General features: G+C 36.7%; 1 protein-coding gene across 5 annotated transcripts in view; it reads right to left on the bottom strand.

The window, feature by feature from the left end:
- Bckdhb (branched chain keto acid dehydrogenase E1 subunit beta) overlaps positions 1-25,596 on the bottom strand; it is a 184,720-nt gene that overhangs the window by 137,600 nt on the left and 21,524 nt on the right. For 3 of the 5 annotated variants that reach the window (XR_012449745.1, XM_074079101.1, XM_074079087.1), the window contains exons 4-7: positions 6,347-6,433; positions 4,685-4,818; positions 4,297-4,452; positions 1,650-1,758 (exon numbers count right to left, since the gene is read on the bottom strand). Coding sequence is in view for 4 of the 5 variants with exons in the window: in XM_074079101.1 (XP_073935202.1) it covers positions 1,650-1,758; positions 4,297-4,452; positions 4,685-4,818; positions 6,347-6,433 (486 nt within the window). In the remaining variant the exon portion in view is untranslated. The remainder of the gene's footprint in view (positions 1-1,649; positions 1,759-4,296; positions 4,453-4,684; positions 4,819-6,346; positions 6,434-25,596) is intronic. The other 2 variants (XM_074079108.1, XM_020181936.2) reach the window with 2 other exon arrangements.

Genomic DNA, 25,596 nt, shown 5'->3' on the forward strand with positions numbered 1-25,596 from the left:
GTAATCATGTATAGAATACTACTTTGGACTTGGGAAAAATATCTCTATCTCTTCCTCAATAATACTGCAAAAGGCAATTTTCAAAAATTGAAGATAATGATAAACATTTGTTCATCAACAGAGGAACCGATGAAGTTAAACAGAAGCCCAGTTCCATGGGTCATTGATAAATTATGATATATTCATACAATGAATATTCACACAGTGGAATGTTTCTTATTCACCAACTTTGTACATGCCTCAGATTTTCAGGCTCTCTTTTACCTATATATAGCCAAAAACCATTCCCCATTAACAAGCAGACTTCAGAAATATAGCTGCAATGCTAGTTATAGAATGTTAGTTTGGTGAAGAGAAAGGAGGAAACTACTTTCCTTAGTAGTAACAATCATAATTCATAAAATAATAATAACAAGGTGCCTAATAATCAACAATGTGTATTTCATACAATGCAATGGCAATGTCCACTATTCAGAAATAATATGATAAACAATGAGTATTCACACAATGGACTGCTACTCAGCAATGAAAAAAATAACAAACTACTGACATAAGCAACAACGTGAATGAACCTCACTAATATCAGGTTGAGTGAAAGAAGCCAAAGAATACATATTGTCTGATTCCACTTAACCTAAAGCCCAAAAACATGCACAACAAATCTGACAGTGATCAGAAAGTGACTGAGTTTGGAGCAGGCAGAATGGATTGGCAGAGAAAAGAAAGGAAGCAGCTTCTAGACATAATTAAAATGTTTATCTTGTTTTGTATACTAGTTACATGGATGCACAGGACTATCAAATTAAACACTTAATATCTGTGTACTTTCTTGTACGTAAATTGCATCACAATAAAAACATGTGGTTTTAAATTCAACTGTTCAAACAGGACAAAACACTTTTTGGTTAAATTTTCTAGTACAGCTAAGAAATAAGCAGTCACGGATGTGTTTTTATAGAATTATGATTCTGAGTTAAAAGAAGAGTGACCAAACATCTCAGTTTGCTATAGATAGTACCCCCAGCTAGACCTGATATCACAGCAGAATTATTAACAGTGCTCCTTCATTGTCAACGGTACCCTGATTTGGAAGAAGACCTTTATGGTCACTTTAGCTGAAGTGGAATGCAGATATTATGAAGTTAGCTCACTCACTTTTTTTTTTTTTTTTTTTAGCACTAGGGTTTGAACTCAGGACTTCCACCTTGAGCCACTCCACCAGCCCTCTTTTTGTGAAGGGTTTTTTGAGCTAGGGGCTCACAAACTATTTGCCCAGGCTGGCTTCGAACCTTAATCCTCCTGATCTCTGCCTCCTGAGTAGTTAGGATTCCAGGCGTGAACCACTGGGGCCCAGTGCTCATTCACTTTTCCATTCAACCCACATTCACTGTGCGCCTGTTACACAGAATAACATAGTTCCTTTGTTCTTGCTACCACTTCACCTTGCTTCTTTGTTTCCACCATGAACATATAAAATAGATAGATGGGTTTTCCCTGAAATTTATATCTGAGGACAAACTAAATATAGAAGAAATCAATCAGGATTTTCTCTACAAGAATACATCAAGCTTATGAAAAAAATATTTTTGAGCTATGTAAAACAAAGTATATAAAGATATTCACAAATATAGAATAAAGAAAACTTTTACCTGCTGCCCTGTAAAGTATTTTGGGTTCAAAAAATATGCAAGGATTTTTATCCTCTATGCAAGACAAAAGAAGACCCTTGGCTTGGAAAGGGCTTCTAGGTATAACCACCTGCAAAAACAGAGTTTTAAAGACATTTTTAGTAAAAGTATGTTCTCAGTAACTTTCCTCATAATGGCTACTTAAATAATTAATTGTAAGGGGGGAGGAGGAAGGAGGAGGTAGCCCAAACAATGTTTACACATGTAAGTAAATGTAAAAATGATAAAATAAGATAAAAAAATAATTAATTGTAACTAATTAAAATAAAATCTATTTACTTTAATCTAATCAACATTATTATATTGACATCTTGTCCTTTTTTTTCAACAAATACTTGTACCTTCCATGTTCTGAGAACTAAGACACTGGTCCTGCTTTAAGGAGTTAAATTTACCAATGTAACAAATAGAACCTGCATGTGTATACATGAGAGCACAAGAACAAACTTGTCAATATTTACCTGTGTTTCCCTCTAAGTAACCTCTTCTAATACTTTACTACTACTTGAAAAATCTGTGCAACTCTCTTCTCCAATTCCAACATATCCAAATCTCTGTCCTTCCCATGAAAAAATACAGTCTTCATTTCATAAGTGGAAAAGTAATGCACTGAATTTTATGATTCAGGCACTAGAATGTCCAGTTATGGCAGAGCAGAAAAACAAGTGTGGCTATTTCACACTTCAAGTTGACAGGGAAGAGCTCTAGGACATTCTTGAGGATGAGAAATAAAGATGGAGAAGATGATAATGACAGCAGGAAGTACATGTTTTAATTTCACCAGCACTGTATGTGAATTAATTTAGCCCCTGTTCATACCAACCTCATGGAGTAATTATTACTATTTTTACCATTTAGAAATAACTGAGACTTAAAGAGAGATCAAAAAGTCAGGTCCAGGTAGAATGGCTACCTGACAGAGATTGTGAGGGTCAAGGTTCAAGGCCAGCACAGGCAAAAAGTTAGCAAGATCCCCATCTCAATCTATAAGCCTGGTATAGTAGTACATGCCTGCAATCCCAGCAACACAGGAGGCAGAGGAAAGAGGATTGCAGTCTGAGGTCATTCCCAGGAAAAATGTAAGACCCTACATGAAAAACAACTAAAGCAAAACAGGGCAGGGAGCTGGCTCAAGTGATAAGAGTGCCTGTCTGGCAAGCACAAGACCTTAAGTACAAACTCCAGTACTATATTAAGAAAGAAGAAAAAGCTTAACCAGGTCACAATGCTTGCTAGACCAGGAATTTCCACCTAGTTCTGAAGCCCAACCTCTTTACAGTCTATGCCATGTTGCCTCAAATCAAAATCCGTGTCCAATTTTTAGTGACTGTAAAAATAAAAATACATTAAATGTAAATGTAAATGTAAAGATACATTACATAGAAAGAATTACTAAAATAAGTCTGAATTTATCAAAAACCTCAAATAAGATTCCTTAAAGCAAGATACATTTGGCTTTAAAAATCATTTTTACACTATTCTTACCAAAGGAATTTTATTGAAAAATAAAATAGAGCACAAATCTCATTACTATTTTTTTTCTGCAAACAGATGTCTGAACTCATTAATAACCATATCACACAATGTCTTGATCTTTTGTTCGTACTTTGTAGTTTCTCTTTATCTGCTATTCTACATTATCATTTTTAGCCTTTTCTATTTTATGCATATTTACATTTGAGCTAAAAGATATGAGAAAGAGAAAGGGGAAGGGAGAAAGCAGAAGAGAAGGTAAGGGGGAGTGGAACAACCTGTTCTCAAAAACACTAGGAGCTGTTATAACATTAAATACAAATGTATCAACATCCACCTCAAACACAAAAATAACTGTTGCCTCAAATGTGGTTCTGTTTCAACCTACCACTTCTACCTTACATTGAAATGGCACACAGCCTTTGGTCAAACAAGATAACAACCTTATGATTTTGATCTGGTAGGAAAAAAAAATAACAAGACATAAACACAGTTTATAATCAAGTCATGTTGTCAAAAGCTATCTATCATACATGTCTGATTGACCTGTCTGTGAGTTTCTATAATGATTCCCCTGGAAAGCTGTTCAATGAGTCGAAATAGAAAAGACGATAATGTAAAATATTAAGACAAAATCTTTTAATATCAAGACCTAAGCTATTATGGGGGCCAGCTCTAAAAGGGAGATGCTCCAGAGCTAACTGTTTGTGTGTTACCTGGCCCCAGGTAACAGCCTTCTGTCAATCTATTTAAAAAGAAATGGATTAAAACCAAAATCCTTGAGCCTCGAGGTAAATCTGGACTCAAACGTAGATTTATTAAAAGCACTCCAGAAGCACTTATGTGAGGAAAAACCTATTAAAAACATACGGCTTTGAAAGAAGGGAGAAGGTAAACCAGCCATGTTCTCAGTCATGTCTTTGAAGTCTATGAAGTTAATTAATGCCAGCATCAAGCTGCTTCCAGAACATGCTATAAAAATGTCACTGGACAGTTGATTCAAAAGAAATGCTAACCTCCCTTTCTTAAATATAGTTAAGTTCACTAAATTCCAAAAATATCATCCAGTATTCATAGAGTCAATCAAAACGGACACATCAAATGCAGATGAAATAAAGTATATAAATGAGGATACCTTGATCCCCGGGCAATGAGCAAAAAAGGCTTCAGGACTCTGAGAATGGTAAAGAGCCCCGTGACCAACACAGCCCCAAGGGGCCCGGATCGTGAGGCTTCCACAGTTAAAAAGATCCCCAGAGCGATAGCGATACTTGGCAGCTTCATTGACAATCTGTGAAGGAGGAGACAGAAGGAACAAGTCACGATGAGTCCTTCCTTCACAATCCATTTTCTAAAATCATTCTATTAGATCTTTTTACAAAATGATAACTGTAAACCACTAACTCAAGGGTAACACAATGTACCTAAGATGGAGGATGGGAAGGTGGTGATACTTCAATACTTCACAGACTTAACAACCTTGCAAAAAAAACGCTCACTTACATTGAATTTGAGGCACTTACCTGATCAAAAGCAGGAAAGATATAATCTGCAAACTGAATTTCTGCAATGGCAGTAGCACCAGTGACTGCAATGCCAATTCCAAACCCAACAATTCCTTGTTCACACAGCGGAGTGTTAAAAACTCTATCTTTTCCTAAAAAAAAAAGTAAACTTAACATGGCAAGTGAGAATAAAATAATATACAATACATCTGAAAATTTAGTAAGTCAATAGTGGTGGGATGGAGACACAGGTAGAAGAAACAGATAAATAGCATGATGGATGATTTGTAGTGGTATTAAATGTAAGTAACTTAAATATTCCCATAAAAGAAACACTGTCACATGAGGATAAAAGCAAAACACAACTACCTAAAAGAAAACAAAGAGGGGAAAATGTAAGCAAAAGGAAGGGAAAAATGTACAATGAAAACCTAAACAAGCAGAATCTAGACATCAGAAAAAAATTAATGAGTGTAAAACAGGGACTGTTTGCAGGTAGAAACCAGCAGTGGAGGGGGAGCACAAAAGGAGAGGGGGAAGTGGAGAGGGATGGATGTACTTTATATGCATGTATGAAAATACAATAACGAAACCCATTAAAATTGTTTTGAAAAGAGGAGAGGGATAATAAAGAACAACAGAGGGGGTGAATTTGATCAAAAGACATTATATGAATTTAGGGAAATATCACAATTAAACCCCTTTGTATAATTAATATATGTCAACTTTTTAAAAAGAAAAGAAAAACCTAACCAAGAGAAAGCTGATGTGACTAAATCAATAGCAGACAAAGCAGACTTTAAGGGAAAAGGCATTGCCAGACATGAAGAGACAAAATTCACACTGCTAAAGAGTTTATTTCACAAGGACATAAACCTTAAGAGCAAAATTTAATAAGCTCCAAATATGGAAAATATTGACAACCAAAAGGAAAATGGTCAAATTCACAATATGGTGAGAGACTTTTAACACCCTACTCTTGGTAACTGACAGAAAAGTATACCCAAAGAGAAAGGGTTAAAAATATAGAAGATTTGAACATAGTGAATGAACCTGATTTAACTGACTACAAAGGACAATGCAGTCAATAGCTAAAACCTCAAATCCTTTTAAAGTAAACAGAGAACATTGACATTCATTGACCGTATCTTGGATTATAAACCGAATCTCAATAACATTTAAAAGATTAACATCATACTGAGTATTTTCTCTTGACCACGGTGGAATTAAGTGAGAAATGAGTCAGAAAGGTTTTTAAATACATGTGTTAAAAATGCACAGCTCAAAGAAGAAATTATAATGAAAATGAGACAGTGTTATGAATTGAATGATAATGAAACTTATTGTTCTGAAGATAATGTCAATGTTGCCTCTTTTCAGACTAATGCTGCTGTATGTAATGATTAAAAATTTCAAGCAAAATATAACAAACTACATAAAGGCATTGAGAGGACAAAAGCAAGCACTTACTGACCCTCAAAAGAAGGGGTACACAGTGGATACTCATGACATTTATAAGCTTTCACAAAGGGGCTCTCCAATGTATAGGTTGGAGACAACTACAATTCAAACAGACTCAGTCTTAATGGAGTGACAGGGAATTGGACCTGGACATTGAGGAAGTATACCTTAAAAAAGCATGCCACATAGGAATATCTTCCAAAACCTGCATTCACTGACCCCTGTTCCTGCAGGACTCTCCAAAACCCCAGCAGTCAATAAGCTCTGGAAGGTGAATGAGCTGAGCAGAAATTTCAACAGTCCCCACTAAAAATAAGACAGAATTTGGAAATTGAGATTTGTTTAAACGGAGAGAAAGTTGATAAACTCCTCAGATTTTCCATTCAAACCACCAAGTACAACTTTATTTCAAGTCTCATTTGAAATTTCACCACCTCTCAGCTAATAACAGCATTTTGTGATATTCTAATTTTAGAGACCTGAGTGGAGGCTAACAATGCCCATGGTCTAGTCAGGTGACCAAGCATTTTGGGACATATCTGGCTTTCATATTTCATTTCTCCAACCCAGGGATATCAGTTCTTCATATAAGAATTCACTTTCAGCTCAGTCATCCCCTTTGAATATGAACCACAAATAGGGCAAGTGTTGGGGAAATGCCAACTAGACACATCCTGTAGTTTGCAACTCAAAAAGCAGCTGCAGAAACTTAAAAGTGTGATTCATACTCATCATGATCTCAGACTATCTTCTGAAAGTGTGACCTCTATTCCTCATCTGTCCCCTACCTGACTACAAGAAACTTGACGGTTTTTAAAATTTGTTATTGTACAGAACTAAGAACAATTCAGTAGAAAATGAACATAAAGTGCAGCTGTCTCCAGCAGAATCCACATCCCTGGAGCCTGAGCCACCTTAACCAAGTAAGCAGCATTCTTAGTTATTCCTTGCTGTCTCGAGTTCAAAGGATGCAGGCTATTTTTCATCTTGGTAAGAAAGGAAAGCATTTTTGCCACTAGAAGACAGATAAGTTAATTTCTCAGAACTACTGTACCCCAAAGGAAATATTTAACAAATCTCTCCAACATTATTACATGATATATCTAACAGAAAGTGCTTCAACATGAGCTAAATGTTAAAAAACTGTTTCTATTTTCTCCCATATATTGATTGCAGATCAGAGAACTAACAAGATGCACAATATTGATAACTGCCTCTATCTTATAATGCAATTAACTCAATGTAAAGTTCATGTATATAATATCCTAATAGATGAATTAATACATATAGTGACTACCCTGTGAGGCAAGGCAGACCATGACTGATCCAACAATTACTAAATCCATTTCTTATCTGTAACTAAAGAACTATGGGACTGTTTACAAAGTACTTATTAGCATTATATAAATGCTTTTCTTTGTGTTAGAAAACAAATTCACATTCTCATGAAGCTTACATTCTAGACAATGGAAGCAGACAATAAAAACAAAATAGATGAGTAAAATACACAATGTGTTTATCACACTAACTGTTAGGAAGACAGCTTTATTAAAGTAGTGATTAGGTGTGGGGGTGATGGAACTAGTGTGATTTTTTAAAGGGTGTCAGAGATCACGAAAGGCCCCACTGAGAGGTGACATTTAAGAAAAGTTGAGGAAATGATGAGTGTACCATACATATATCCAACAGAATAAATATCTGAGCAAGAGGGACCAACAAGTACAAAGACCTTGGAAAAGCATGCTCAGCACATCAAAGGAAGGGCAGAGTCCAGACCAGGCGCTTGAGTAAGATAAATAGTGACAAGAGACAAAGTCAAAGAGTAAAGAAGATGGGATGAGGGGGAGAAATCTGACCCTTGTAAACACTTGCTGTGAGAATGAGTCAGAAAGCAGGTGAGTGAGAGAAACAGGAAGTTGCTAAGCAACGTTGTGCCATTCTCTGCATCTCATTTCAACAGTATTCCTTCTGCTGGTATTTTGTGAATAGCTTGTAAATCAGCAAGACTGATTATACGATACTGCAATATTCCCAGTAAGAGATAATGATGCATAATAGCAGAGAAGGTAGAAGGTGTAAGACTCTGGGTATATTCTAAAAATTGAGTCAAAAGGAATAAATAAAATGATAAAATGAATGTAGTGTATGAGTCAGAGAAATGCTGAAGATGATTCAAAGGCTTTCAGCATGAGTAAATTAAAGTACATACTTGCCAGTAACTGAAAAAAGATTAAAAACTATGAAAAAACATATTGGGATAAGAAATTCAAGAGTTTCATTCTGCAGATGTTTACTTTGCGATGCCTCAAACATTCAGGTAGAGCTATCAATTAGACTACTGGATATATGAGTTATAAGTCTTCAACATAAAGATGACATTTAATGACATGGGATGGGGATATGATTACCTAGTAAATTTAAAGGGGACATAGGGAGAAAAGAATAGATCTAAGCATGGCCCTAGATACTCTAATATTAACAGGGACAAGAGGTGAGAAGTAATGAGCAAGGATAAGAAGGAAACAAAGGTTAAAGTATTAGGACAAAAGCTAGAAAGTGCTATCCTAGAAGTCAAATGAAGTGTTTCCAAGAAAAGAATGACCAATTTATATCACATGCTCATATTACTGAAATGAGGGCTGAGAATTTTTAAATTGATGATTTGTGACAGTTTCTGCAAAGTAGAAGGGAGAAAACAAAAGCCGAATTGGAGGGACTTCAAGTGAGAATGGGAAAAAAAGAAAGTGAATACAATGAGTATTTACAAATATGTGGAGAAATTTTGCCATAAAGGAAAGAAAGGGAGCATCACTAGATGGAGGGAATACAGGGGTCAAGAGGGATTTTTTTAGAATGGAAAAATAGCCTATTTGCAGGCTGATGGGAATGCCTAGTGAGAAAGGGAAATTGAATATTTTGAAAAAATTAATAAGATGAAGAGAAGGAAAAATGACTAGACACATGTCTTGAGCAGGCAACAGGAAAAGAAGGAGACTAAAACAGGCACCTTGACATTCATTTTGAATTCTCCTTGACATCCATTCTGAGTGAAAGAGAAAGGGCATAGGTGGGCACTGATGCCAGCATAAAGATATGAGTAGCGAAAGCTTGCCTAAGCTCTTAATTATCTTTTCAGTTTAATAAAAACCTAGGGATTTGGGAGGAATTTTGTTTGTTAGTTTGTTGATTTGCTTGTCTGTTTGTTTTGCGGTGCTAAGGACTGAACCTTATATATGCTAGGCAAATGCTTTACCACTGAGCTATACCCCTAAACCACAAAACTAGATTATTAGGAAACAGTGAGGAGTGGGGAAGTAAATAAAGTATGAAACAGTCATCCAGAAAGTGAAAGATTGAATGGACCAGGACAGACAACAGGTGTGACTCCTGGAGGTTACCAGTCTCAAACTTAAAGTGAGGCCAGCTGGCATTCTGGCCTGTTTTACAACACCAGCATTCAGCTCAGGGATATTAGTTTTTAGACAGAAAGAAGGACTTAACTAAAACTGTATTTTGCAAAGCAAATTTTGACATGGGATTTAAGCTAGATATAAAAGGAAGAAAGATCATCAGAAAAGATGGAGACTACACAGACTTTTAAGAACCAATATCATGTTTTAGAAGCAATAAGGTCAAAAGATTGTTTGGATGGAGGTACTAGGAGCAGGGAACTGGAAAGGGTCGAGGCTGTGGTCAACAGTTAGGAATGCTTCAGACTGAGGTTATGGAGAGACATTGCATGACTGAGTAACGTGAGGTTAAGGTAGGATGATGACAAGTTCACCAAAGGAGAGAAAGATAAGAAACTAACAAGCCAGAACACTAGGAAGCCCATCCATGTGGACACTGACACAAGCAGTACAGAGATTGACAATGTGACAACCAAGAAACAGAGAAGACTGGCCAAAGTCAAGAAAATGGCAAGGAAGGATAGTGCTACATGCTTATCACTTACCTGGGTATTCAGAGTACTTAATACATGTTTGGGTGAAAGATAACTAGATAATGGGCGCTATGTTTCTCTTGATTTAGAAGAGTACAGTTTATAAGTTTCTATTTTCTGAGATAACTGAACATGGTCAAATTTCTCAAATTCAGTTATCTTAAGTAGTATATACACGATTATTCAATAACCTTACACAAACCCAAATATCCCTCAAATATTCATCCAAGGGATGACTAAAATGTAGGATTAGTTGAAATTACTATCATTCAAAGGCAGTTGAGGTCTGTGATGACATAAGTTCCTAAGACCCAAAGAAAGTTGCAAGGAAGAGTTGCAACTTCAACAAATATGTAGCTGCATGGTTGGTGCCCATTCTGAAATAGTTCCTCAGTGCGAACAGCTTTAACTGGATTAGCGAAAAAGTAAGCCCTATCTGAATTACTTCTTTCTACACCTTAATAAACCTTAAAGTAAATTAACATTTCAGGCGCTAAAGAGGCGCTCAGTGGTAAAGTTCTTGCCCAGCAGGGCAAGACCCAGAATTTGATCCCTAGCACCACAATACGTAATAAATAGATAAATAAATAACAGAGAAAGAGAAGTGAAATTAATGCATCAGATAAGCTTATTGCTACACAAGACTAGAATACAAGATATTCATACAGCACGCATTTTGCTACTCCTGCTTAAATTATAGGCTACATCTTTGTACAGCTCCATAATCCTCCAAGTCAATGAACATGTATAGGATGCCAGATGGCTGATTGTTTATACGTATGAATGACTTCTTATTTGTGCAAAATCAAGTATAAAGTAACACCAGCACTTTCTAATAGTGTTCTTCTTCTGTAAAGGAAACATGATTAAGAAGTTTTACATCCCTACCAGTGTTCTGTCTATTAAAGATGTCCACTATTTAATGCCAAACATCAAAATAAAAACAGCAGTTGGTTTTTCTTGCCAAAGAATCAGAGATGTGCAAAACTGAGTGCAGCAGAGAACCCTGTTCTCCACCCAACACTTAGCTACAACTATAGAACAGAAACAGAGAAGACAGAGCAAAGAAAGAACAATTAGGAGAAGAAAGGGTTTGGAATAAGGTGCTGGCCAATTAACTCTTGTAGGTTAAGGAAATCACAGAGTATTGCAATTTCCTGTCCCTCAACATCAGAACCCATCACTAATTTTAGAGTTTTACTTGCAAACAAAGTACCCCTAAAAATTATTAAATCTGCTCTGGGTAGAAATAAATTTTTCTTTTTCCCATAAAAGTTTCTGAAAAGAGAAGCTTAAATCTGCCCATCTCTGAACAACTTCTATTTTCTCTGGAGCCAAATGTGAACAGCCAGAATATCCTTTTAAGAAATGATCAACTCTTAAAAAAAATGATCAACTCAATCAGGGAAACATTCGAGTTGCAAATTATCTGAGCTGAAAGATAAGTATGGATATATTTGTGATTATGTTACAAAATAAGTCAGAGAAATAAACATCATTACAGATACAACTTTACCAATGGGGATAGGAATAATTATTCTTCATATAGCCTCATAATTTCAGTCACAGACTTTCTGGAATTTGTTGTGATTTTACAACATTGTTAAGCTTGCTGCCAAAAACTTTGATAAAGATGAAAAGCATTTGTTGTAAAGTTGACTGAAGCCAAAATAGAAAGCTAATCCAGACGATCTGCCTTTTAAAATAAAATTAAAAAAAAAGACAGAAAATAGAATATTCCGCTCAATATATAAACAGGCTAGAAAAATGCACAAAGAATAAATATGCGAGCAAATTTTTTAAACATTTGTAAGTAGGATGGCCATGCAATTTGTCTTCCACACTAGAATACTTCTCAGATGCTAGGACTTACTAAAACTAATTAATAGATGTTAACTGATTTTCTTCAGATAATTCCAGACAAAAAGGGCCTCCCTGTGCAAACCCAGGACATACCCTTATATATTATTAGTAGAGGTAAGTAGTATTAACACCTTGGTGGAAAAGAAATAAGGGAAAAATAAAGTGTTGCCCTGATTCATACCTAATCTACCATTTATTAGCATCCAAAATTAGGCTAAAATTATCCAATGCTAGAATACAGAAAGAAACTGGAATAAGCAATACAGCCATCAAACTAGCGATCGGTTTAACACCTCGGGCAATGCTAAGATGCACACTGCCAGGGTCACACTTGTGAGGATCTCCCAGCTTGCTGTTCTGGTTGCTGCTGATGCCAGGCATAGGCTATCAGCCCCTTCAGGACTGATTCAGCAGCTCTGAACCGCCCAGCCCAAGGTCATTGTCAGCCCCCATGCAGAGATTAATCAATGAAAGAGTACAAGAGCCTGGTCATTTGGCCCAATTAGACACAACTCAGAAGAGTCATTCTGACCGCAGAGATCCCATGAGGTTGGCCAAGGCTGTCATGGTCCTGCATCACTTCTGGACATCTCCCTCTATCCAACTCTGCTTTCAATTGAGAACAGCACTAGTTTTATGGTTCCAAAATATGCTAAGTTTTAAGGTTTCCAGATGTAAGGAGTTTACTTATATTCATACTCCCAACAACATTCTTCAAAATGTAAACTTTGGGAAGCACTGGTTAGAAATGACTGTGAGTCTTGTCCTATACAGCCTATCTCTCTCATTCTGAGCACTCCTAGACAAGAAACCTGGGGCATTTAATGGGTAAGAGAGGAAAACTAAAGCAAATGAAAATCAATCTGGAGTAACTATATGTACTTAGAAAATAGTTATTGAATGAACTTTTATTAGACAGAGAAGTCCCTTTGGAATAAATGAGTCTGCAACTCTGGGTATGGATTCAAGAATGCCAACAATCAGAAAAGCCCAAGTTGGTTCCAAAGGTTTAATGAATGATCAGATCAAAAACTGTAAGTTCTTCTACTGAGAACACACACACGTCTCATTGTCTTTGGGACACCCAACTGTACCCAGCACAATGTCTTGAATTTAGCAGTCATTTCATAATATTACTTGAATTAACAGCCTTATAAGATCCATTACTTGGGGTTTAAAAGACAATTCTGTTTGTGGCAATCATGATATAGAAATGTCCCACCAAGTACTAATGTGTAGATATGACAGAAAGGCAGATAGGGTAGTTGAAACTCAGCTAAGTAAAATAAAAACCTAAATGAAAAAGCAAAATACTAAGTAATATACACATGAAATTTTTCATTTAAATGATGAGACAATGTGACAACAAATAGACTCAGCATGCATACCAGTAAGAACTGTATCCAGCCATCTCTCGTACATAGACTAGTCCCTTGGACACAGTAGAATTTTATAATATTTGCTCAGTAGAAGAATGAACACAAATTTAATGACCAAAATAATAATAAGATAGATATAATAGTCAAAATCAGGGAAACTAAAAATCAGCCCAGATCATATTTTGAAAATCCTATTATCTACACACACATTTATGAATTACTTACTTTATAACTACATTTCAGAAGGCCACATGTTAGCAAAATTAATTTTTTAAGTGATAGAAAAGGAAAAAGGTCACTTAATTTAAAGCAATTCATAAAAACTGAAATGGGGCACATCTGGTTGACAGTTAGCCATCATGACTATGATACACTCATGTTCAATATCACAGATCGGGGTTTCTCAAACCAAGTAGTACATGAACATCTTTTAAATAAAAAATATATACTCTTACACTGCTAACGTCAAGTTAAATCTATTTTAATATGCTATTTTAATACATGACGTTAACCTTAGCATTACCCTGCTTAAAAAAAAAAGCACATATTAAAAAACAAAACTAACTGTATAACTAATTATATTCAAAGTAACAGCAAAAAGTACAGTGTAAAAACAATGACTTCCTTCCAAAATGACAGCAGGAATGTAGCTTCAGGTTTGTTTCTATATTCAATCTCTCTGGTTTGGGGAGGTGCCACGTTACTGTTTTTTCTTTTGTCTACTTTAATCAATCTAAGGAAAGGAATGCCTTTTCAGTTACGTGCGTTATACAAAGTAATATTTATAACTTCATGACTTCCTTAACTACTTGGGGATAATCAGATCTTAACCAAAAATAAATAAATAAACCCAGCAGCAAGCTTCTTTTTAGCAAGCTATCTTTTAAACTAATTCTAAAGATAATGTTGCCATCACAACTATATTGAAGCAGTATTAAATGTGCACCTATTCAATGATAGCTGGAATCAGATAAAGAAAATTCTTCAGTGCTTCTTATGGATACACTTATTGCTAATGAATTGCTGCAAATTACTATACTAAAACACAGAATCTGTAGAATTCATCTGCCTGCAACTTGAGTATGTTATCACTACAACACAGGTTCTTTTGAGTGTGGCATGCACAGGTGATCCTGGTGCTGTTTGTTGCTTAGATCTCAGAAAAGTCTTCATATACCTCAACACTGAAGCTAGTTGCCCTTCACACAGAGTGAACACAACCGTAAAACACCTGCACCAACTTTAGCTTGTGGTAGCATTTGGTTATCTGGCAGCTGAACTCGATGGCCCAGTACCTGCTGATATTATTTTCTTAAGCTTGTCGTCCCATAGAAAACACAAAAATTCACAGAATATATTAACAGTATATTTAGCGGAGTTAACACTAGTTAACTCAGTTAAGAAATAATGTCATAGAAAAATGAGAAATAAAAAAACTGACTCTACTGTTTAATTTTAAAAGAAAAATTCTACTTAAGACTAAACTGGGGACTGGGCATGGTGGCCCACACCTGGAATCCCAGCTACTTGGGAGGATCATGGTTTGAGACCAGACCAGGCAAAAAAAGTTAGCAAGACTACATCTTAACCACAAGCCAGGCATGGCTGTACAGGCCTGTTGTCCCAGCTACGTGGGAGGCTTACATAGGAGGATCTGGGCATCCTAGGTCAGCAAGGGCAAAAACGTGAGACCCCTATCTGAAAAATAACTAAAGCAAAAAAGGGCTTGTGGCACAGCTCAAGTGTTAGGGCACATGTCTAATAAGTGCAAAACCCTGAGATCAAACCCTAGTGTCCTAAGGAAAAGAAAAGAAGATGAATAAATGGGACGATTATAGGTGGAGCCCAGTGATGGAGCGCTTGCTTGCATGCTCAAGGCCTTGGACTTAATCCTCAGTACTGAAAATAATGATAATAAAAATAAGTAAAAATATTTTAAAAAACAAATTATCCCTGGAGGATGTACCAACTGCTTAAAAGTACTATTTTAGTAACCATTCCTCAAAAAAAAGCACTCAAGAAGAAGGAGGAGAAAAGAAAAGTTAAAAGAAATTCTGCATGATTAAGTGGGAAAAATCCAGGTTATTGTGAAATACGTTAATCTTCTGTTTTAATGAATTTCTAAATTGGTAAAAATCAAATATTCCTGCTTTATATCTATCAGAGAAAAAAGGAATTCAAGGCTATACCAGCAAGGACCCGACGGGGTGAAAATGTGTTCTTTCAGTAAATCACAAAGGAAAAAGCAGGTAGACAATCAATGAGATAACTAATGATCTGTAAAAATTACAGTTGAGCACAAAAAGACAGCAAACAGGAAACTAAACACAGAATCACAAAATCTTAGCACTATTGAAGACCTTCCCACCAGCACCAGCTCTTCAAATTCAGAAACAGGAAATTAAGTGGCTTGCCCAAAGTCCATAGCCGGTATCTGACAGCCTTGGCACCCTGATCGATGCTCCTCTACTAGAAAAATTCCTTTCCTAAGTTGCCTGTTGCAAACTACTCAACTCATAAACGCCAAAACATACCAAATTAGACCTTAGTTATTTGGCACCACAGCCACAGATACAAAATAGTTTTAAACATCTAATCTGAATGTAATAAGACTTTGTGGACAATGTCCTCAAATTCCCTCAGATGTTTACCCAAAAAACTAAAGCAAGTAAGATAGTTTAAGCTTTCACAGTATGCGATCTAGTTACCAACAATGAAATAAAATAAAAATCCTCTTTAAAAGCAAAGTGATAAAAATGGTCAAGAAAACATAATTGAGAACATGTTTTCAAAGACCTTTTAAAAGGGCTTGCTTCAAACTTTGATTCAATAATTAATTGCACAGCAAGATAGCACTGTTCCTCTATAGAAATGTTTAACAGTTGCTCTATAGAAATTTATACATTTCTATCTCTGAAAGTGGTGTAAACACTCCAGACATATAGATAGAACTAAGATATTACTAGTCATAGTGTCAGGTTGTTTTTATACAATCCCACTTTTATTTAAAAATCAGGGGGAGGGGTCTGGGTGTTGTGGTACAAGCCTGTAATCTCAGCACTTGGGAGGCTAAGGCAGAAGAATTGTAAGTTCAAGATCAGCCTGAGATACAAAACAAGACCCTGTCTCAAAAAAAAAGGGGTGGGGAGTGGAGGGGGAGAAGGGAAACAATTAAATAGATATCAGAAAAAGTCCTCAAATCAGTTCAGATCCACGAAATTTCCAAATTTCTATATCAATTATAGTTCAGCAAGTGGTCTTAATTATGATACAGTGATCACAAAAAAAACCTAAGTTATATTCAACATTTCCTGCTTGCTATGCTCTTGAAGTCAGGCAGAAGTTTTTTTAAAAGATTTTTATAGTAAATTATAAAATAAATCTTAAAAGGCAAAATAAAAACAATTCGGATACATAAAAGTTGATCCTTCTTTTGTTGGCCAAGAAATTTGATAACTATTAGCAATTACCAGATTAGAATCTTCTAAAAATATGGAACATTGGAGTGAAATTATTTTAAGATGAACAAAGTGCTCAGTTTGTCACAAATTAGATAAAAACTGTATTGAATGAGTTGTGTACCAAGAGGGGGAGGAAGCTGAGAATATAGTAAGAAAGTAAGGTCTCATAAGTCTATCTTTCTAACCTTGTAACACAAATATTGCCAGGGATAATATGAAACTCTCCCAAATCACCTCTTGCCACCATAAGAAGCTCTAATTCTGGCCCAAGAAAGAATATAACTTGATGTAATTTTTTTACCCAATAAAATAAACATTAGCACGTAATGTACTTGGCCATGTACAAGACTATCATTGGATGCTACAAAAAGACACAGAGATAAAAGAAATGCTATTCCTAGCCTCAAACAACTGACATTGTAAAAGGTACATAAGTCAGAAGTAAATAACTGTGATATAAAAAAATCATGTGAGTTCAAAGCCCAGTCCCACAAAAAAATCTTTTTTAATGAAGGAAAAAGAAAAATCATGTAAAAGTAAAATGCTACTAGAAGAGAAGGGAATGAAGGAGAGATTCTTTAAGAGACAAAATCTACTTTGCTGACCAGGCTGGCCCTGGAACTCCTGGGCTCAACTGAACCAGAAAGGAGGGAATTTTTTTTTTTTTTTAGGCTCAAAAGACTTGTACAGTTTCATGAAAGAGAAAGAACTAAAAATGGATACTAATGAATGGGAAGAATTTTGACAGACACAGGTGGAAAAGGGTGACCACTGGCACAAAGGCAAGAACCCAAATGCAAATTCAAAAGTGAACCAAGGCTGAAATGTAAGGGGATTAGAAATAATAGTGGAGGAGAAGGATGGGAAGGTTGCTACATACAAGCAACCTAGTACAATGGTTAAAAATGTGGACTCTATGGAGTCAGAATGTCTTTACATGTGGCTTTACCGCTTCCCAGTCTTGAATCATGCTTCATTCACTTCCCTCATCCATAAATTAGGATTAAAAGAACTAACCTACCTACCAATGGGAGTTCATCTAAGGCTCAAACAAGGTAATGCATGTACAAGTGCTTTACAAATCATAAATCATTAAAAGGACATAAAGTATTACTATCAGCATAGTGGTGAGGAAAATTACAAGAACAAATCTGAGAAACACTACAGAAACAGGACTTAGCAGTAGCCTCTCAATGAGAGGCAGGTAGAAGCTGAGAATCTCCTGCTAATTGGCACGAAGAAATAATGGGACTTGGCCTAGTCTTCAAGGCCCAGAACATCAACTAGAGGAGTCCACTCAGCACTGCATCCTCAATCCAGGCTGGTTAGATGCCTATGGTGTCCTAAATCATTCAATAATAACCACTATCTATTCATTTGGGGTGAAGGGTGAAGTAGAAACAGAATGGTTTCTACTAGGCCATGATAGCAGGGCTGTGACAAACAATTCTAAACTCTGAGCCAAAATCCTGCTTATTATGGTTTGCACCCTAAATGTCCTCTACAGGCCAGGTATTGAAAGCTTGGAAGACAGCTTATGGTGCTACTGAGAGGTGGTAAAACCTTTAGGAAGTGGAGTCTAGTCGAAGGAAATTAGTCTCTTGGGGCATGCCTTTGAAGGGGATATTAGGACTTCAGCTTTTTCCTCTCACTCTTTTTGTTTCCCACCTGCCCTGAGGAAAATAGCCTTCCTACACCCATTCTCCCCCACCTGATTTATGGTGCCACCATAGGCCCACAAACTATGGACTGAAACCTCTGAAATCAAAGGCCAAAATAAACTTGCTCCTTTTAAGTTAATTTTCACAGATATTTTGTCACAGCAGCAGAAATTTTACCATGTTCCACTGGCAAGACCATGAACAGGTATTGAAGAGGTACAAAAGCACCTGCATCTGAAGATCCTGAGGCTTAGAATGGGACAGAGTGGAGCTATAACTAAGAGACTTGGTCACTGCTAACCTTTTGCAAAAGAGATATTCCTGTAGTGAGAATGAAGGGTTGAAGACCAAAGGCAACTCCTGAACTAAAGAAAAAAATGCTGCAGCTGCAGCTGTGTATCTGCAAAAGGCTGGAGACTATGCAGCCAAGGATTGAAGCCAAGAGTGCCCAAAGCTCTCATAAGCACGGTTGGAAATGAGGGGCACCCAAATGGACTGGCTATCTCAGTCCAGCAGGCAGCCACTTGGAAGCCTTGACTCTACACTACTCCCCTCAAGGGTACCTGGGAAAACAATGTCTGGTACTGACCATGGGCTGTCTGACATAACACTTGACTAAGGCCCTATGATATGGTGATTCACAAGGGTAAAAGCATGAACATGAAGATATAAAACCAACTCAGCATTCCTAGAGCCCTCGACGACTTCAGGAATCATCCAATCCTGGCTTTAGTAAGGGCTATGGGCCCACAGAAGGCACACTGTAAGTAGCTCATAGAAGCTGAAATTCTGTTTCTGACTCTGATGAGTATGATTTAAGGAGATACAATTCTGACTTACAAAGTCACCTTTATTTGAATGGAACAATATAGATATTGTAAGCTGAAGGTTTGGGCTTTAGGGAATATGTACTCTATCAACTATTTAAGCTTAAATTAGACTCTCTTTTAAGTGAGACTTGAAAAGAAAAACACAAAAATTCATTTTAACCAACAGATATTTACCATGTCAGAGAGAAAGAACTACAATTTTGTCATGTAAGGAAAAAAGAAAAATATATTTGGTCCTTCCACTTTTCTTCCAGAGCTAACCAAACAGCCACTGAGCTATACCTCCAGCCCTGAATCTTATATCATTTATTAAAATCAAATTGATACATGTATTGATGTGATTGTGTAATCTTCTTAGTGAATCTATCTAAAACTTATTCAGAGGAGTTGGAGATGTAGCACAGTGGTTAGAGTGCTTGCCTCCTGTGTGCAAAGCCCTGGGTTTGAGCCCCAGCCACCACAACCCCCTAAAAAACCTTAAAAGATTAAAGTCCAAATTTAGAGCTATACACATTACAACATAATTTTTCAAATAAATGTGTACTTAGCTGATGCTAAATAAACAGATTCCAAAAAATGAATACAGAAAGTATATCTGAATAAACCTATTCATGGTGGTTGAATACAACCAACACTGACTTTCCATAAACACGAAAGACATATTTTCATCATCCTTGTGATAACAGCTAGAATTTAAAAGCAGACCATCTACATTTTTCTTTTTAATCTTCCTTCATTTATATGGAAATGAGATGTTTCCTAAAACATATCTGTACCCAGGACCTACGTCAACAGCAAAGCTCACAGTACACAAATTCCTCAGGCTGATTCCTGACTACAAGTGAAAACAGCATGCCAACATCATCTAAACCCATGTGCGTCATTCACCAAGGAGGACATTACCAAGCTGTCAATTTCCATTAACCTGCCTAGCTTTATAAATAGCCCAAACTTCCCAATCTAAATAGGTTGGTGCCCTTTTCTCAGAAGCAAAGGGAACAACATGACAAAGAAGCAGGAAAAATAAATGAGCTTTCCCCTTTGTAAACAGGGGAAGGTTGACAGTAAACCAATTCTATATCCAAATTGAAGAGCTATTAATAAAATAAATCTCAAGAGAATGAAGAATCAGATTTAAACAGAAAACTAACAATACTCTCTAAACATATTTGCTGTTTTTTAAATATCTATGTCTCTCGGCTGTAGGAACCAACTCAAGGCCAGACATGGGCAGAGCAAAACACAAATACCATACTTATGATCTTTAATATGGCCCCAAAAATAGTACATTGTAAAAGCTCCAAATGATTGATGTTTGGCCAAAAAGAAAACAAATGAGACTTGATAAGTACATTATATTATTCTATTCTACATCTGAAATGTTCTATAATTTTTATAACATATCATTTCCTGTTCTAGCTTCACATTTCTTCCTCTAAAGTCAATTACAACCAACAAATCCTACATAACACTTCTACAACTTAATTACTTGTGTATAGCATTTTTCTAGTTCACACTCCAAATTATAAATAAATGCAGAATCAGAAAATGCATCAACAGAATTTATCAAAAAGTAGAAAGCAGGTGGTATAAATCATTAATCAAGCTAGTAAATCTATTAATGCATCTAACTAATCTTCCATTGGGTGGAAAACATGGATGGCCCATATTAATTTCAGGCAAAATTTATGTGATTTCATGTGAACATATATATACATATATACACCCATGTCATCCAAGCAATGATCAACCAGTTCTTCCAAAACTGCGTAATATAACAGTGACACCTCACATATTTTAAGGACAGATCTGATGAGCTCACTGAAATCCCTAGGATACAATTAAAAACTAAAGAATTAAGTTACATAAAAGATCTCTGAGTAATTAAAACACATAACAAATTTGACCAACTATACATAGTTAGAAGTCCCTTAAACCCTCACCTACAGCAACTTTAGAAAAATCAGTGCCAGTATGCAATATACTTACTATGTCCGTTAAATGAATCATCACTTAGTTTCCTCTATTTACACTAAATCATGATAACTGGCCTCCCGTTTTTCCATCATTCATCCAGTCGTGGTGGTTGGCACTATTATGGACATGATGGGAGATATAAGGACAAATCGTATAGTAAGTTAAAAGGTGGTACAAAATGAGTTATAGATGCAGTGCTAGATGAAAACATTTGAGAGGAATTATTTTTAGGTGGCAAAGACTTTGAGGAAATACAGGTTGATTGTGAAGCAAAGGGAGGGCTTTCTTATAGCAGTGCAATAAAGGCAGAGTGGCAGGAAGACTGAATGCAACTGATGCACAGTGTGGATGTAGTCAAAGATATGGGGGCAAACTGAAGCTCGAAACAAAATATAAAAGCAACTGAGGCCAATAGGAGAAGGGGACCAGGAACTAGAGAAAAAGTTACATCAAAAAGAATTAACCTAGAAGGTAACACACACGCACAGGAAATCAATGTGAGTCAATGCCCTGTATAGCTATCCTTATCTCAACCAGTAAAAACCCTTGTTCCTTCCTATTATTGCTTATACTCTCTCTACAACAAAATTAGAGATAAGGGCAAAATAGTTTCTGCTGGGTATTGGGGGGGGAGAGGGAGGGGGCGGAGTGGGTGGTAAGGGAGGGGGTGGGGGCAGGGGGGAGAAATGAACCAAGCCTTGTATGCACATATGAATAATAAAAGAAAAATTAAAAAAATAAAAAAAATTAAAAAAAAAACAATAAAACCAGATCACTTTAGATCTTAAATGCTAAGCCTAAAAAACTGGAATACCATTAAACATGGAGAGGATTTTAAGCAAGGAAGTATTCACCAGAGCTGTACTTTGGGAAAATTAACCTTGCAGATATATTAATAGGAACAAAACAAAGAAGGAAAGAGCAAATAAAGACTCTTAAGACACATCTGGTAGTCATTCAGATCAAAAGTAAAGAGTGGCCAGGTACGGTGGCTGAGGCAGAAGGATTGTGAGTTTGAAGGTAGCCAGTGCTACATAGCAAGGCTCTGTTTCATTTAAAAAAAGTTATGAGGGCATGAATTATTATTGTGACAGTAGGGACAACAGTGAGAGAAACCCCAAAGTAAAATCCACAGACCCTGACATGTCTGAAGTTTTAATCTGAGTTGTTCTCACGATCCATAAGCAGGCTCTAAGAGGCAAGCAGAGCTTAAAAGTCACCATACATAAGCAAATACAAGCAGAAAGTCTTCTATACTGATGTCATACTAATAAACATTAAAGAAAACAAAAAAAATACAAGTCAAAAATACCACAATGTCAGGTTTAGTCACAGGAAGGTAAGGTCTTGGAGATATTACTTAACCTCTTGGTCCCTCCATTTCTATATCTGAAAAGTGGGATAATACTGGAACTAACTGCACAGGATTGTGAGGATTGGGTGAGTAAATATATATAAAGGCCATGTGAAAAGCACTGTAAAGGTTTGCTGCCGCTATTATCATCACCATCATCATCGTTATCACTATTATTGTAGTAATGTACCTGGTCATATAAGCATAGCACCAACTACTAATTGTCCCCCTATAGTCATTCCCTCACTCCTCTACAGGAGGAGAACATATTACAGAATAAAGGCTACATTTCCCAGCCTTCTATACATCTAGATGTTTTATCTCTTCCAATAGAATCTGGGATTCTGGTAGGTGGTGCAGAGAACCTGTAGATCTGAGGGCTTCTTCAAAAAACTTTCTACCAATTCGTATTCTGGAGTGCCCCCACCCTCCCTATTCCCAGAGGTACCTGCTGTTACCAACTCCTGAGCCTTCAGGCAGTTCTGTGATGAGAACCAGACTAGTTCTCGGCTATCCACTCTGGACTCTGTTCTACCAAGCCTTTTAAGCCCTTTACTTTCCAGGCTCCAACATTTTGTCCAGATTGCCTCCCACCCATGTGGATTTAAGCTCCTAAAGCAAGATCACTTGACACTTTGGTGGGATTTAAGAAGGGAACAAAAGTAGATGATTAAGACCAATGGTGTCTTTTCATAAAGGTCTCAGTTGTCTCTCTCTACAAAAATTCCTGGTGCATAATTTAATTCACCCTCTACTATTTAAACTCTAGATTAAATAAAGTCGATTGGCATTTCTTACATAGTTTTATATTGTTATTTCATTTCTAAACTATTTTACTCTGTACATAATTTTGTTTTGGCCTATCCATTATTCCATGATTTCCTGAAAGGCAGAAATAATATTTTAAAGTTTTTAGTGCCTTGTAGAGCAGTAGTTTTCAATCTCGGCTGCACATTTGAGTCAACTAGGGACCTTTTAAAAGTCTAAAACCATGGCCATGCCCACACCAGTAACTCACAATCTCTCAGGTGAGACCTATATCAGTAATTTTGCATATGGGTGAGATCAGGAAGCAGAGTTGAACAGTACTGTGGCTGTCTGGAGACCTATTTTGAATATTAATCCCACATCTGAACACACACAACTATAAAGTATCTACTTTCCTAAAATGGCATCTCCAACAAGCTCTTGATCCTAATAAATTGGTCTTTGAAGCCAAGAAAATAACCCCAGTAATACCAGAATATACTAAAGAAATGCAATAACATAGACAAACTTCAGTGATTTTTTTCCTACTGGTTAGACAATCCTGTACAATTAACTACCTACTTTCCATGCATACAAGTCAATGCAGCAAAGGTAAGTCAATGCCAGCCTTTCTCTGTTGAATGTATTTCAGCCCATCACAGTACAAATGATGCTTGCACTACTTGCAAGCTGGCCCAGCAATCATATCACATGCGTGAAGGGAACAAGGGTTATTTTGAGTGGCAAGCTTCTAGTTCTGCAGAAACTATAAAACTGATGCAAATAAACAAAACTGATAGACTTGCCAACAGCAAAGCTCCAGAATATCTACACAGGAGAGCTTGGGAGAACCATTCCAACTGGAAACTATTCTCAGAGGGCTTGTCTTAACCTTACATTTTCATAGCAGATCAGTTGTTTTTACTTAGATTTGATGTATACACGAGGTAGTTTAGAAGTGAAAAAGACAAACGTCTCCTCAAGCATCCCTGTTAACACAATGTTAGCAAAGGACCATAGATCCATACCACCAGCAGAGGACTTCTCCATTTTTTTTCTGTTCACTAGAGGATGGACATCAATCCATTTATGGCATTGTGCAATGGTGACCAGAAGAGGGCAAGGCAAGACACTAACCAATCACTAAAGCCTCCAGAAGAGGGACTCAACAACAGAAAAATGGTATCCACAGGATGTAAAAGGAAGAGAACACATCAAATGCTAACTACTGGAACTAATCCCTTCACCGTTCAGCAGAAATTAGAAACCAAAATAGAAGCAAATAACACCAGCAGGAGATCTGCAAAATAAAGCTGAGTGAAGAAATCACTCTTTCCCAATGAAAGTCATGTATGACATACAACTCTCAGAAAGAGTAACACCTATGCTCTGACCTCATTCTTCCTTTCATCATGGAGACTACCTAGGGGAAAATGGGAGGCAGTATAAATACTGAGGGCAGTGACACTGTACTGCTGCAGGAAAATTTAAACAGTGAATGGTGGTCAGATAACTTAGCTGTGGCTCCCTTAGTAAAATGAATACTGGGAAGTAAAGGGTCACTTAGGCTGGAAGCATTAGGAACAAATTTTACTGAAACATTACTGAAATCTTTAAATGCACTAGGAGCTAATGCTGGGTAGCAAACTGCCTTTTACCCCATGCTCTAAGAAAGAACTAGTGTGCATTAGGTCTGACTGAAGGCAAACAAAGGTAATTCCGCAGGAACTGAACATGGGAAATGGTTCATTGAGAGTATTTGGTTCAATGTCTGTTTACTGTTAATCTTTGTTCGCCCATGTAACTCTGGCTGTCCTCAGACTTGCAATTCTCCAGTCTCAGCTGTGTGCCAACAAGCCTAGCCAAAGTCTGTCTCCAAGTATCTAAGAGAAATCAGAAGAGACTGGCAGGTCAGAGCCTCCCAACACATCCAGGTTCAGTGGAATGAATAAAGCCATTAAAAACAACACAATTAGTGAAATAATTATATGCCAGGATATCAGACTTTCTTCTCTTTACATACAATCATATACAGAGACCAGAGTTGTAACACTCTTTGATGTATAGACAGAATACTTAAAAGCTAAATGATCCTTGGCCAGAAACTCCACAGAATCTGTATTTGGCAAAAGAAAAAGTATACCTGGCATGGTAACATATGCCTGTTATCCCAGCACTGAGGAGGCTGAGGCAAGATGATCCAAGTTTGAAGCCAAGACTTGGCAGAGTGAGTTCAAAACCGGCTTGAACTACA

This window comes from Castor canadensis, chromosome 1, assembly GCF_047511655.1.
Source record: "Castor canadensis chromosome 1, mCasCan1.hap1v2, whole genome shotgun sequence".
NCBI classification, from domain to species: domain Eukaryota; kingdom Metazoa; phylum Chordata; class Mammalia; order Rodentia; family Castoridae; genus Castor; species Castor canadensis.